Source organism: Lipophrys pholis (assembly GCF_963383615.2).
Source record: "Lipophrys pholis genome assembly, chromosome: 18".
In the NCBI taxonomy this organism is placed as follows: domain Eukaryota; kingdom Metazoa; phylum Chordata; class Actinopteri; order Blenniiformes; family Blenniidae; genus Lipophrys; species Lipophrys pholis.
Window position 1 is genome coordinate 8,977,079 of NC_137646.1, and position 15,850 is coordinate 8,992,928.

Here is a 15,850-nt window from a genome sequence, read left to right on the forward strand (position 1 = left end):
CTGAGCTCAGGCTCACAGGCTCCTTCAGTCGGCCCTGCGTCTCAGTGGTTAACGACTGCCAGCCATCAGGTGGCGCTATGCCCCAGGCTCATTGAGCGTATGTGACATTGGGGACAGGGTGCAGACAACGATGGAATCCAGACTGCATGTTGTGAGTACTTATCAATAATTTTGCATATTTTTATAATTAGTGAGGCGATTGCTGAGCCCTCTTTAAATATCACATTCCAGGTGGAGGCTCAGCAATCGCATCACTAATTATAAAAAAGTGCAAAATGATTGATCTGTACTCACAGCATGCAGTTGGGATTCCATCGTTGTCTGCACGGTGACCGTGCGACAGAATTGGGCCTGGGTGCGCTTTGCCTACCGTAACCTCCTGCTCCGGCCCGCTCCGGCACGTACTGTGCAGTGGAACCACGGCTCAAGTGAGGCTCGATTGAAATCAACCGGGCACACAGAACCAAGGGCCCGCGCCTAAGAAAAATTACAATCGGCCCGTTATTATCATGCTGCAGAACTTCAGTGACAAGCAGCTGATCCTCGCTGCTGACTGAGAAAAAGGCGAGATGGTCTATCAAGGCGATAAGATTTACATCCACCAGGACCTTTCAGCCCAGGGGAGGGAAGCCCGACGTCCTTTCAACAGAGTCTGCGACAGCCTCATCCAGGCGGGGGTCTGTTTCTAGATGTGCTATCCATCCGTGTTATGCTTCACTTTTAACAGGGAGGAACGCTCCTTTAAAAGCCCACGAGAAGCGGAGGCTTCGCTGAACAAGAACATGTAACTTCATTATGGAATAAAGAGTACTGCATGTCTTACTACACTGTTTACACTTTGGAGATTGACACTAGAATGTTGCCAAATTGTGTGAAACAATGAGACAACATTCATTTATATATATACATACATAAAACTCCTATATTGAATAAGATGGATCGCCAGACCTCTCCCCTATGTAATAAATGTAGAAAAGAAGTTGGAACATATTATCATTATTACTGGCCATTTCTACAGAACTGAGAGGCATTCTTTGGTTCAGCATTAAGAGCTCCCCAGGCCTGTTCTTTTGGCCTTCCATCAAAACTGGCTCTTAACCTGTATTGACCCATTACGATGGCCGCATCTCTTTTTTCTGTTTTTTTCTTCTTCCTTTCTCTTTTTTCAATGTAATACATTGGCATGATGTACAACTTTATGTTCTTTAATTTGTCAAACCTAAAAAACAATAAAACTTAAAAAAAAGAATTATTTTTGTTGTTGGTTTGTGTTCATATTCAAGTAACATTCTCACTCTTTATCGCTGTGATCTTTAATTATCTAGAGACAATGGTTTAATGGCAATGACGTCCATCGGCTGGCCGGACCCGGTCCCACGGCTCAGGACGCTACAGTCACGGCAGACCGGCTCACCATAGCTCAACATGGGGGGGTTGACATTCGGATGGGACTATGTTTACTTCATTTTAATTTTTTTTACACCGTAGTATTTCACATTGTCCATCTATAATGTTCAAAATGTTCTATAAATAAAGTAGGAAAACAAAAAAGAAAAAGGTTGGTAACCATTAGTGCAGGGCAATGAACGGCGGCACTAACACCTCACTACCTCCCGACACCAGGTGATTGGTGGAGCCCATTTCTTTCCCTCAAGACAACAATGCAGACATCTTTCAGCTAAATGGCATCAAAATGAACAAACTGAACCCGGTCTCTTTAAAATGTGCCTCAAAATATCTTCATACACATTTCGTGTACAAAAACCTCATTTCATATTTGACTGTGTAAAATAAGAAGGTACAAATAGGAAAAAAAGAGAGAAAAAGTGCAGAATAAAGTAGAAAAAGTTTATTACTGAAAAGGCATTGTAACATTCCCTTTGAACCGGTAAACAAGTCATCAAGTCAGAGTTACATTCTCAGCTCGGCCTCTTCCACCCTGCAGCTTTGTGCTCAAAATCCACTTTATCATTTCAGCATTTTCCAAACTTAAAAAACAAAGAAAAGAAAGATGGGAATGCGATCCAGAAGTCGATGGTCCGTCCAGCTAATACGCATGCAGGAAAGCCTTTGAATCCTCGACACTCACAGGATGACACGCTTCTCCAATATGGAACTAACTACGGATATAAAGAATGCATCATCACTTATATAAGACACGAGTCAATAAATAATAAATAAAGTTTGGCATCCCATCACGATCGTGTATTTACAGTATCAAAGCTGAAGTGAGCTGCAGGAGGTTTTTACACAGCCACAACCAGAGGAATATCTTTTTTGTGTGTGCGCGTGTGTGTGTGTGTGTGTGTGTGTGTGTGTGTGTGTGTGTGTGTGTGTGTGTGTGTGCAGCTCATCCTCTTCCTGTTAACATTGATCAAATCTTGCAGCATTCCAGTTGCCTCAGAACTTCTCACCTCATGATGACAATAAACTCAGTTGTTGTGTTGAGAAATGAAAGAAAAATGCTTTTGCTGTCCTCTGCCTGCAGTTCTGGAAGAGCCGTTTGTGGTCCGGATGCAGTCTAACACACTTTGGACAGATGAAGTGAAACAGTCAGGAGATGTGATGGTCTCTACAGTGGTAAACCACTGTCTGATCACCTTTGTAGGAAATGAGGTAAAGCTTTTGGCCTGAATTCTCCCGGACAGTGAGGCGCCTCCACGTGAAGTTTGAGCTTCTCTTCACTCCTGCTGCTGAGGCTCAGTTCCTCTGTGCGTCTACAAAACACATCAGGAGGTGGGAAGGTTAGAAAATAATAAGAATAAAAAAAAGACTTTCTTTAGACTCCACCGCCAAAATACATTAGACTTGTAGATTTTCCATTGTGCACCAGATTTAATAACCACCTAAATGTTTTCATTTGTAAGACTGACGACTTCTGTACGACCACAGAAAACATGAGCAGTGGGTTGGAAATTGTTGTCGGGACCAAATTGTCACACTACCAGGGGCAGCTGTGGCTCGGTTGGTACAGTGGTCATCTGTCAATCACCCCCACTGTCCACATGTCCTTGACCGCTTTAAACGGATGGACTGAGCACATTGCACATCCGCCGCCTCCATTGGTGTGTGAATGTGATTCACGGTGTGAAGTGCCCCCACACACACACACACACACACACACACACACACACACACACACACACACACACACACACACACACACACACACACACACACACACACACACACACACACACACACACACACACACACACACACACACACACACACACACACACACACACACACACACACACACACACACACACACACACACACACACACACACACACACACACACACACACACACACACACACACACACTCTCTCTCTAAATTTGTTTTTTTATACTGATAATAGTACAGAAATAAGGAGGTAGTATTTTTTATCCGTCTCTCTCCACGATGCTCCTCAGATGCCCCGGTGCCTGTCAGTGCCACCCCCGAGATGCCCCTCCCATGCCCCTCCAGAGACAGCCCTCTTGTGATGCCCCGATGCCTTCTCACCTGCCAGCGCCCCTCCATGCTGCTGCAGCTGGTTGGTGAAGAAGCGCTCCCTCTGGGACACCTGCTCATCCCAAGCCTCCAGGATGCACTGCTTGTCCCCGGGGTCCAGGCTGAGGGTGTGGGGGTGGGCCTCATCGATGTGAGCCCTCACCGCCTCCAGGCTGTGGGAGTACTGGAGCTCGCCACACACCATGCACACCAGCAGCTGGTTGAGCGGCTCGTAGTCCATGAGGTAACGACTCCTCCACACGCCATCTGAGACAAGAGCCTCGTCCCCACCATGACTATCCAACTCGAAAAACAGGAAATCTGACTCATCTGAGAAGAAGACCATCATCATGTTAACCCTCCATGAGGCACACAATTCAACAAGAGTTTACCCTGAACTATTTTGTTAAGTAAACCCACAGAAATACTGAAATACAAGAAGTAATAGTTCTTCAAATAACTGAGATGGTGCTATCTACTATTGAGCTGCACAATACACCTTAAACCTGACAATACTCCTCTCACACAATAATAAATTATATAGTATATATTTATATATAGTTATGAATAATATTACAAAATGTGGAAATGGACATGCGGTTAAACGGAATTCGCCAGCACTGCTCGGGACTTTGGTGGGGTTTTTAACATCTGCTGTAAAAAGGAGACGCTCGAGGAAGACGGTCACCAGTTAACAGGGAAACTGGTTAATTCGAAACAACGGCGGTGTCCACGGCTCGGAGACCTCCCAATACTTGTAGCCGGTCGCTCCATCGAGCTCCTGGATCCTCTGGTCGGCCACCAGACAAAGAAAGGTCTGCACCTCCTCGCTGCTCCACAGGGTTGAGTTCTGTGCATCTATCTCCGTTTGTGAGCATTCTTGTTGTGATCGGGTGTAAACAATGGCGGGTGAGTGAGCCGCCCTCTGACTCATCTGTGTCGTCACACCGTCTGCGGACGTCATATTGGCTAATGTCCTCAGCCCGCTTGGAACCTCGGCCGAGGAAGTACCACGAAAGTACCTGGTACCAGGTAGTGGAAAAACCTCATTGGTATCCCACAAGGCTCGGTCCTCGTCCCCTTTTCTTTCTAGTTTGTCCCCAGGGGATTGCAGGACCACCCAGCTCTACACTTAAGACCCCATTTACACTTCACTGTGTTTTGTCTGTTTATTTCCATGCCAACATTCTGAGTCACTGAAAAATGAACTTAAGAAAACACCCTCCAGGGTGGAACATTCCATCTAAACAATTTTCTGCATGTGTCTGTACATTTGCAATAATAACAATGGACGATTGCATTGCACACACATGATTGTAGTGTTGTGCTCCGACAGGAGCCGAGCAGCAGGGGGTGTGACGTCATGAGTACCGGTATAAAGGTCAACCAGGCTGAAAGCAACACTGCTGCTGCAGCCAAAGACAGAAAGTTCCCCACTTGTTAATGCCTGACTTCATGAGATTATAGATGTTAATTCATTGGACAACACCTCACAGCACTGTCATCACTCAGTTTCTCTTTATTATTCCTCACTGCTCTTCTTTCACTTTATATTTTCCATCAGTTTCTTTTGAGGCTGTTTCCCTGGTGCAAATGCATTTTGTGTTGGAATATTATTTCACCGTGACGGCAGAGTAGATGTGCGCTTCATAAATCCATGTTTCTGCAGTTCTGTCAGGCGTGACCTTTATTATTAACCTCATTATTACAGATCAACCCTCAGTGACGAGGATTTGTTTTATTATGTCATAGTGAGCGCTCTAAACACTCCGTCTCCGCTTCGCTCTGAGTTCTCCAAGTGGGCGGGACAATCCACGCACCAATCAGGATATTGTAAAAATAGGCAGGTCATTTTCCAAGAGATCTGATTGGTCAGTAGACGGCGCCTTCATTCCCTGCTCCGGAGTTAAACATCAGAGTACCGGGGTGAGAAGTGAATCTGCTTCGCAGTACAGAAAACCCAGAGTTAATCCTGAAGTTACCTCCATAAAAGAAAATCCCGGATCGTAACATAGGCCTGAAGTTGATTTGTGGCCACGTGAGATTCGCAATATTGAGTGTGAAGAACATAGACCTATATGTTTAGTTTTATAGAAGTCTATGGTGCAGAGCCTGATACTCTGCTGAAGGATTGTTAGTGTGTGGTCAGCTCCGCAGTCACACAGAAGAGGAAGATCTTGTGTGATCTGTCTTTTCTGATCATCAAGTGTGTGGTCTCTAAATCTGTGAAGATTTTAAACATCCTGTAGTGTGTGTCAGGCTTTAGTATGAGTGTGACCTTTGTTCCTCAACAAACTGAGTTCACCTCGTACCCTGCTGTCACCAATTACTTTAATGCCCTTCTCCTTCTTGATCCAACAAATGTATTGCTTCATTTGGAACTCCCTCACTATTTATGTATGAGAAGGACTTCTATTGTTTACATGCAGGTTTGCTTGGTTTTACGATGACCAATACCCTTGGTGTCAAGGACATATAAAGTGAATTATATTGAAGTGACTTGAGAACTCACCTTCCACCGGTGCTGTGTAATCCGAGTATGAGAAGGCTTCCGGGTCGCTGTCCATCGACATGCTGTGAGAGACAGACGCCATGATTATCCTGCACAGCGCTGGCAGGAACATGAATGGAAAAAGAAGTGTTTCCCACCTTATTAGATGCTGGGACTCCTCATAGTTCATCTGCTGATCACAGTCCTACACAGGTTAGAGAAAGTTCTTAAGATTGAAACTGAAAACAAGTGTACACAATACACGTTACAAAAGAAGTCATTCCCGCAGTAGGCTGGGATCGGCTCCAGCAGCCAGTGACCCTGAACTGGATAAGCGGGATAGAAGATGGATGGATGGATGGACGGATGAAACTCCAAGATGAGAAAGCGTACTGAGAAATCAACATCGTTTATGCACGCATACGATTTTTACTCAATGACATTAAAATGGCTGTTAATAACCCATTTTATTCTCAACAGAACATAAACATGTCAGATGATGAGACATTTTACTATTTCAGGTAAAAATATTAGCTTATTTCCAGTCTGATGGCAGCATCCGTCCATCTTCTACACCCCTTTATCCAACTTATGGCCTCAGGTTGAGTTGAGCTACGATAATGTGTGAAGGCCGGTTAGCAGTCCATGACGGGGGGGACAGACACACAGACACAGACACAGACACAGACACAGACACAGACACAGACACAGACACAGACACAATAACTGGCCTTCACTTACAGTAACTTGGATTTACTACAGCCTACAACCCTGATCTGGAGTTTAGCAGGTTTATGAGATTTGCATCACACCTTTTCAGGAATTTGGGTTGTTTGTGCAGCTCTGACCTGTGTCTGGGGGTCCTCAGTGGGCAGGAGGGGCCTGCTGCTGCTCTTTGGGGGACTCTCTTTCTCCCGAATTGCCTTCCTGGCTCTCTGCTCTTTCTTCTTTATCCTCCAGTATTCCCTCTTCCTCCCCAGGAAGTCCTCCTCGGACTCCCCCGGGATGGGCTTCGGGGGCATCATGGAGCTCACGGGTACCAGCTTGGTGGGGGAAGGCAGTATGTGTGTGGGGCTTTGAAACTGAGGACAAGGAATTTTAATGGGGCTGAGGATGGAGTTTGGGCTTTGTCCTGGTGGTTCGATGGGCTGCAGGTTGATGCTGGACAGTGGGTTGTCCGGGGGCTTCAGGGTGGGGAGGCAAGGTGCTGGGTCTGTGCTTTCACATGTCCACTCTGGCGAAAGCTGGAGAGCCCCAGGAGGAGCTGCACCACTGGACACAGTGTTAATGTCTGTACCGGTGGGGGGGAGTTTGAGGAGTGAGTCGGGTGACTGCGGGGCTTCAAGGGTGGGCTGGGAAACAAGCAGGATGGCAGGTAGGCTGTTCCCGGCAGCTGGAGGAACTGGGGGCTGTTTGGGCATGATTATAGCAAGAGTCTGAAAGAGACAGAGATATTCTTTCAGATCTCAGCTGGACACCGTCTGCACTCTAAACCAATTATTTCTATACCCTAAAATACTGGAAGTGCTGGATCAATAATGGTTCCCAACCTTTTTTGCTGAAGTCCCTCCCCTCAGACTGCCTCTTTTAAAGGCTTTGGATCCCCTCTCTTATCTTTGATTTGCAAAAAAACAAAACAATGTGCAGTTTTCTAGGTTTTGTATAGATTATAAAACGCTCATGGGCACGGTGCAGCTGGAAGGGAAATACAGCCTCTTGGTTGCCTCTGTTTGGTTGTCAGTACACATGACAAATACAAATTATGAATGAAATTAAAGTTAGTGCTCATGATGGATGAACATTTTAAGGTGGTGGCCTTTTGAGACTACAAGCTGACGGGTGTTCTGTAATACTGCAGCAGCTTTGTGTGGCCATACAGTGGTCACAGATACTATGTACTGTTTATTTTGATATTTAGGTCATATAACCAGCCAAACAACTAAAAGTGTGAATTATAGTCATAGCTCTTTTGGTAGAAAACCTTTGCTTGTACATTTTGTACAGTATGAGCTAGGAAAGCTAAATTTCTTAATTTAACAGATTTTCAGTGTTTTGTTGAGTCTGAGCTGCAGTTTTTGTTGAGCACAGATATTCATATTTTCATGTGTGTTGTGTAGACCAGACCACAATAAATGTAATGATGTAAAATGTAAAGCAGCTGCTCAAAATGAAGGAACGACTCAGTGTCATTTCTTAAGATTCTTAAAATTACAAAGTGTTTTGGTCCATCTCTTGAAACAAGGAAGTGTTGTTGATTTGCTGAGATGAGATGCAAACTATCATAACTTGTTTTAGATTAGACAGAGCTCGATATTAGCAGAAATATCTTATTTAGAAAAAAGATTTATTTCTTTAAATGAGATCAGTTGCAAAATAGTAAAATATGCCAAACAAAAGAATTTTTCTTTCGGCAACAAAATTTCCCCACAATTGTGTGTTTTGCATTCTTCAAAGTAGATTTTTGCTGTGAAGCTTCTCTATTTGGGCCCGAGAGCTCAATTGGTCTGTTTTCACTGCTGTCACTTTTATGTTCATATTTCACCATTTAAAGAGTTTATCTTGAATATTTGGTGTCCCCTTTTTCAACACAACCTCACTTACATGATTCTACAATTATTTATTCATTTTGACAAACTGGATGAACACACTGGATCGAAAATCCCAAAAACAAAAAAAATGGAATTCATTTTTTTCTGAATTTTTTCACATTTGGAGACAAGAGCATGTTTTTTGAACTAATTTCACAACCGAAAAGACATTCAATTAGTTCATTACACAAAATAATCCATATGTATATATATATCTATATCAAATTCAATAAAATTTATAGACAATTGTATAAAGTCACCGTTTTGACTATACTTTTGATTTTACCTCATATTTTACCATTTGAAGCTGATGAAACTCGAGTGTTTGTATCATTTTTTCAGCACAACCTCACCAGTTTGATTCTACAATTATTTATTCGTTCTGACATACTAGATGAACATACTAGGCCTAAAACTGCAAAGAAATACAAAATATAAGCAGGTAAAAGATAGATTCTATATTGACAGCCACAAACATGAAACCCACGCTGCCACTGACTCGGCATTTGTTGTGTTTTTAAGATAGTTTTTTTCTCTTATCTGTTTTTATTTGTTTTTACTGTGAAGCACTTTGTGACTCTGTGTCTGTGAAAAGCGCTATAGAAAGAAAATTTACATATTTACTAAAAGATGAATTAATGCATATCTAATCGAATTCTTACAACAATGTTACAAGTTAGGTGTGTAAATGAGTTTTCATGAGACCGGCGCATTTACTAAGTAGCAGCGGCTGTGTGATGCCAGCTGCCGGGTGGCAGAGGTTGGAGTTCGCTCAGTACAGCTCCGGACATTTCTGAACAAGAATTTCTCCACTGTATCATGAATAACGACATATACCATAGAGTTCTAATAAAAAATTTAAAATAAAGTTTTTATGTGAAAACGATTATTCAGCAGTACTTTCTGTGCCCAGACACTGAGCAACGTTTCCAGGACAGACCACGGTGTTTCTCGGGGAGGGGGGGGGGGTGGTATACCCGTGGCTTAGTCTGTACCACGCCTGAAAACACGGGATTTCTCCACAGTTCTATGAAAAAAGGACTATCTAATCTAATTCTTGAGAAAAACGTTACATATTTTGTGTGTAAAATGAGTTTTCATGTGAAGACCCGAGGAGAGCGACTCGCAGCGACTCGCTAGCGATTGAGACGCGGATTGCCGCAGCTGGCGGGACTCTGCCCGCTGATTACAAATACGGATGAATTGGACGATCAAAGAGAAGCTGCTTTGATCGCTTCTTAAGCCGTTATCTGCTTCATAATGTTTATCGTCTGAAATACTCAGTCCATAAATAAAACATTAAGCCCTGAAATGCCAGTCATTTTCTTTTTTCGATTGTCTGGTGGTGGCCCACGTGTGATTCGGCGAAGGGGGTGGTGGGTGGAGCATAGACTTACAGAGTAGATGTAGAATTACGTCTTTAGAATCCATAGAAAGTCTGATTTATCATAAATCCTGCACAAATTAGTGAAAAAGGCGGTTATTAAGGGCTCCACCCGCTCACAGACAACATCACGTTTAGTTTTCATCGTGAATCTGGTTTTACTTGGCCCATCAACAGGATTTAAAGACTGGAAGGAAGCTTAGAATGTGCTCTTTCTAGATCTGTTGAAATGGAGTCTCAGCGCCCAGGCACCGTCCCACTCGAAAAGCCCAAAAGAGGCATGTGATGATGACGCTGGCTCGCGTCATCCGGGACACAAGGGACTTTGAAAAGGCGGATGTGTAAATTTGGTTATAGAGATATATATAGAGGAGGCAGAGTTTGACTGTATTAGACAATGTTCATGTCCTTATGCTCTGTGAGCAATGATGTTCTTTCTCCTCTTTTTTTCATAATTTACACAATTTTTGTAATTTATTTGCACTTTTGTATTTATAATTCTGTTATTATGAATCATGGAAACATACTTTATCGAAATCCCGTCTATATCAATGTATTTGTTATACTGTATTGCAGGAGTGTCAAACTCAGGTCCTGGAGGGCCGCAGCCCTGCATTTTTTCCATGTCTGCCTACATTAACACCCCTGAACGTCATGATAGTGCCATCACAGAGTTCAGCTTAAAGCCTGATAGCAGGTCGCTCATTGCAATCAGTCCTGTTGAAGCAAGGAGACGTGGAAAATGTGCAGGGCTGCGGCTCTACAGGGCCTGAGTTTGACAGCCCTGCTGTATAACATTTCATTAAATCAAACTCTTTTCCAGCCTGTATCTCAAAGCATGAGGAATATAAGGCCCGGGCTCCAGATGCGGCCCTATGACTTCCCCAGACGAGCCGTCAAAGGGCCAACAAGCTAAAAGGAATAAGATATTTCCATAATAACCTACAAATATCTCAATGTTTTAGTGCAAAGACAGACAACAATATTGGGAAAGTCTAAAACAGAGGAAATGTTTCTTAACAAAACCTGAACCAATTCAAAAATGTAAGCAAAAATGTGCAGTTTTAACGTGTTGTTATATCAAAGTGGCACATAGCTACACATTTCACTTAAACAGACTAATGCCGTTTTTTTAGTTGGTAAACTGTGTATGTCAGACTTTTCTCATTTGTACAGGTGATCTCATTTATAAAGGAGACATGCTACAACACAATACTAACTTACATAAAATAATATGTTTTTTTGGTCTCTGGCATTGTATCTTAAAAAACCAAAAAACAATTCTCAAGTAAATTAAAACAAACTTCCAAACCTACACTTTTCAAATTTGACAGAAGGACATTTCCTCATCTGAAATGGGATTTCCCCCCATTTTACCCTGATAAACACATCATCAGAAATAAAGAAAAGTTCAAAAAGCCTGAAAATGCTTTTTGTCTTTTAAAAAAGGAACTTTGGCAATTCAATGTTAATTTCAGTGTTTTAGCATGGCATACATAAGCATACAAACCTGACAGGTGATAGAAAAATACTGTTCGTTTTACCTGGATGTTTCTGTGAGGTATCCGTCTGCTACATTCCCCCGTCCGATCCTTCTGACGTGCCTTTATTCGGGCTCTCTGCTGCCTCTTCATCAGCTTCCAGTACTCTCTCTTCCTCTGCAGGCTGCTCTGGACTGGTTGCGGCCGTTTATCCTGAGCAGCTTCTGGTGGATGCTGCTGTGGTTCAGGTTGGTCTGTGGACACGGCTGGGATCTCATGGAGTTGTGGTGTTTCTGGAGAGTTTCTGATGTCAAGGTGTGGTGAGGACGACCCGTCAGGTTCTTCCACTGTGGGGGTCAGGATGTAGCTGGTAGGCATTTGGGATGAGTGCTCACAGGTGGGAGGAAGCGGTGGAGATGTCTCACTAATAAGCAACGACTTCTTGAGCTGAGGGCTGATTGGATCAACTTGTGCCTCCACATCCCCATCCTCCGGCTGCCAGCTTTTTATCTGCAGAGTCAGATCTGCAGTGATGGGGGGCATGTCGTTGCTTTCAAAGAACAGCTGAGGTAAATGTGGCTTCATGTCTTCCTCTGGAACGTCTTCTGTTGCCTCCATCTTGATGTCAGTCTGATTGTTCTTATTTTCGGTCACAGTGCTGAGCGACTCCTCCAGGAGCTTCTTCATGGAGGCCACAGCAAGCAGGGTGGTGGCTTGGCTGTCTGCACTGAGAGCCGGGTCCAGCTCTGGCTGTGGAGGTGGCGATGTCGGGGGTTTGATATCTGGACAGACGGCTTGTTCTACTTGGGAATTTAGGTCAGCTGCTGGCAAAGACTCGCTCTCCTGTTTTATCTCATTTGGTTGGGGAAACACCGATGTGCTGTTGGTGGAAAGAGGTTGCGCACGTCCTGTGCAGTTCATGAGACTTAGAGGCACAGTGGTTACTGGTATTTGCTTCTGAATCTTCCTTCTTTGTAAGGCAGCAAAGGCCCTTGTCTGGAAGACACCTTGCTTGAGTCGAAAAGCACGAGCCGCTCGCTGCTCACGTTTCTTTATCCTCCAGTACTCCCTCTTTTTAGCCATCCTCTCCTCTTCTGTCAGCCCCGGATCTAGAGACAGCCCCGACAGTGATGGAGCACTGCACGATACGGCCATTTTCATGACACAGCCACCAAGGGACGAATCTGCTGCCGGTCCGCGGGTTAGTGCATCCTGAGGGGGTTGAGGATGAGTAAGTGTGAGCTGACCTACAGTCTGCATTGTTAACGACTGTGAATTAGCAACAGTTGTGCTTTCGACTGGAGTCTGTGGTCTGATCGACAGTAATGACGGAGGTTTGTTGGCAGACTGTACAGCAAGAGGAAAAGAGACTTTCACCTGAGGCGGGCAAAGTGGATTTGGATGTGGTTTTATGCGGATCGGAGAGATACCTCTGTGTTTAGTGTCAGGCTGATTCTGAACCATGTGGCATATTTCCTCATCTTTGTTGGTCGCATTGATGTAGTCTGTTGGACTCTGGGGTATATTAACGGTCAAAGTCCCGTCCTCTTTGATAAACCCTCCGATAGTCTCAGAGGCATGGGTAAGGGTGCCTCCTATTGAGCGAGTGGGCGCTCTGGCCTTTCGCATCTCCTCCAGTATATTCTGATAACGTTTCACTCTCCGCATCAGAGAATCTTTCTCCTTCAGCCGGGCTTTCACCTCCACTGACAATTTAGCTCGCTGTTCACGCTTCTTGATCCGCCAATACTCTCGCCTTTTGGCAACTATCTGCTCAGGAGTGTCATTGGGGTCAATTCTGGGCATACATCTGGGACCAAACACTGAAGACACAAAAGGAGATTTACATCTGAGGTTTCTCAAATTCATGAAGGTCTTCTGAGCGTCGATGAATCTTTGTCTTGGTGTTTTACACCGGGCCATTCCGCGGGTAATGCTATTAACATACACATGGTTTGGAAGCTTTCTGAGGGATTCTAGTGGCCTCCTGATCAAAGTACCATCGACTGTGAGTGACTGCATTATCTGATTCCGGTGGGGTAATTTCACCAGATCCGTCTGCAGGTTTCTTACAGCTAGAGCAGCTGGTCCACTATGCCGTTTATCACGTTCCCTTTTGACAAATGCCACTTGGCTCGGGCATTGCCTCTGGATAGACCCTCTTAAAACTGGCTCAGATGGAAGAACTTTTGGAAGAATTTTGCCTGTGAGACCTCTTCCATGGGCAGTCTCTCTGTGAATTGCCACCTTTGCAACCTGCTTCCTCTCTCTGGTTTTAGACAGCTGAGCTGCCAGCTTTGCCCTCTGCTCTCGCTTTTTGATGCGCCACTGCTCCCGGCGCTTGGCTAATTTTTCCTCCTCAGACTCCAGGGAAGGTTGTGCATTGCCTTTAGCCCTCTGTGCGATGACCAAGGCACTCTTTTTTCCAACTTCAGGTTTTAGGCTCACTGTTGTGCCCTCTGATTTGATAGAAACCGGGCCACGTGGAGAAGACACAAGAATGTTGCCTGCGGTTACACTTGTGGGTGAGCGTTTGGGCTGAATGGGTGATGTGGTTTGTGCCTTATCTTGGGGTTTGGGCACTAATGTGCCCTGCATAGACACATATGGCTGAGGTGCTGTTTTAGTGGAGCTGCCATTAATCGTTCGGGTCACTCTGACAGGAGGCACTAAGGAACTGATGTTCAGTTGAGATCCACTGGATGTGGGTGAGGTAAAGGCTCTGCACAAAGCACCCCTTGTGGCTGGATGTCTCACGGCAGCTGTGTTGCTCCCAGCAGATTCAGTAGAGATGGGACGTGATGTAGATAATGGTGGCAAAACCTTATTGGGATTTGCTGTCTGAAGCCACTTGCCTTTTTGGCTTTTGTTGGCCTCAAATGAACTGCCCGCCTCTGTATTTCGGCTTAGTGGGGCACAACTGAATGAATCATTACCCTTCAAAGAAGAGCATGAAACAGAAATAGCATCAGACAAACAGGAATTAGACTCAGCCGGGGCATTGAGGTGCGGAAGCCTTTCCCCTTGGTTGGCCTGTATTGGTTTTCCTCTACGCTCTGAGAGCCGGGCCCTCTGCTCTCGCTTCTTGTTCCTCCAGTACTCTCTCTTCTGAGCCAGCGTGGCGTTGTCATACTCTGAGGCTGGCCGATAGCGGTGGACTGCTCCACCACCTTTACCTTTTGCAGTTGGCATACTATGGCTCGCTTGGACAGCCCATCAGTTCTCATTCAGCAGTAATCTCTTCATTGGTCACACTGGTTCTGGTGATGGTCGTATGATGTTGCTGTGCAGATGCATTCAGTCATCACATCGATATAGAGGTGTCCTGAGAACAGAAAACTGAGTTAGTGGAAACGCAATAGCAATAGCTAATCAAAAGTTCTCCCTCACTTGTCTTTTAAAGGAACATCTTTGCTCTTATTCCCGACAACACTTCAACTGAGTAAATTTTTTGGGTTCTGGAAAAATTGTTGACTGGAACTTCGGATCATGTGATTTCAGTTCGCACCTTACTAACATTGGGATAATAAGGAACTGAGGAACTCTGTTGTTGAGTAAAGCAATCCTAATTATGTTAGGATTAGGGTTAGAAGGTAAGTAGTGACTGGTGACCACGGTGGAAAAAAAACTGTCAAAATTGTCATGTGACAGCTGCTGAAAAAAGATTTATTATTGTATGTGAATCAAGTCCAGCTGTTAACATACAATCACACCGGTTAGATGAAACAAAAGCAGCTCTTCCTCAAACGGTTTAGTAGTATAATATATCCCTCAAAGTCCTGTACACACAAAAGTACATAGATCGGGATCTGCAACCCATCACTCTTTAGTGTTACCATGTGGCTTTACAATATGATGTGTACAAAAAACATTACAACACTCTAGAAAGACTAATTAGACTAATAAAAGCATGGTGCAATAGTTTGTCAACTAAAAAATGCATCACAGTCTTACAACTTAGAGCAACATCAAAAATGCATTCAGAGCTGCATCACGACAAAAACAAGTAGAAGACAGCAGCACGACCTCAGACTCTGTCTTCACCATTAATACTTCATCTTCATACGGTTACCTTACTTTCCGGAAGACAAGCCGCTACTTTCTTTTATTTTATTTTACATGCTTTGAACGAGGACGACACGGTTTTTTAAGGGTTAACAAGCTTCATGCTGCTGATTGTGGGTGATGGGTTCAGGTGCATCACATAACTCCAAAGCTCACAGCAACATATTGAAATAAAAGAATTATGAACTAGTTCATTTTTGGAACTATGAATGTAGAACTATGAACTGAACTAGTTCATATTAAAATTTGTGAACTGAACTTTGAACTGGTTCATGTAGAAACTGAACTTTCCCAACACTGCCTGTCAATCACTCACAAATATTCTTAAGAAATCAAAGTTTAT

The 15,850-nt window shown here is 44.1% G+C and overlaps 1 protein-coding gene across 2 annotated transcripts; it reads right to left on the reverse strand.

Moving 5' to 3' along the window:
• Nucleotides 1-1,828: 1,828 nt before the first annotated feature.
• LOC308123565 (uncharacterized protein) lies at nt 1,829-14,137 on the reverse strand. 2 transcript variants are annotated; one of them, XM_080486113.1, is made up of 6 exons: nt 11,506-14,137; nt 6,838-7,425; nt 6,148-6,194; nt 6,011-6,072; nt 3,511-3,828; nt 1,829-2,717 (listed from the first exon to the last, which is right to left on the reverse strand). In XM_080486113.1, exons 1-6 carry the CDS (start codon nt 14,038-14,040, stop codon nt 2,701-2,703), a joined length of 3,567 nt encoding a protein of 1,188 aa, XP_080342239.1. In that variant the 5' UTR covers nt 14,041-14,137; the 3' UTR covers nt 1,829-2,700. The 2 variants fall into 2 exon arrangements, 1 of the variants encoding a protein (XP_080342239.1); XR_013936223.1 differs by lacking the exons at nt 1,829-2,717; nt 3,511-3,828 and having other exon boundaries at nt 6,148-6,228.
• Nucleotides 14,138-15,850: the final 1,713 nt, after the last annotated feature.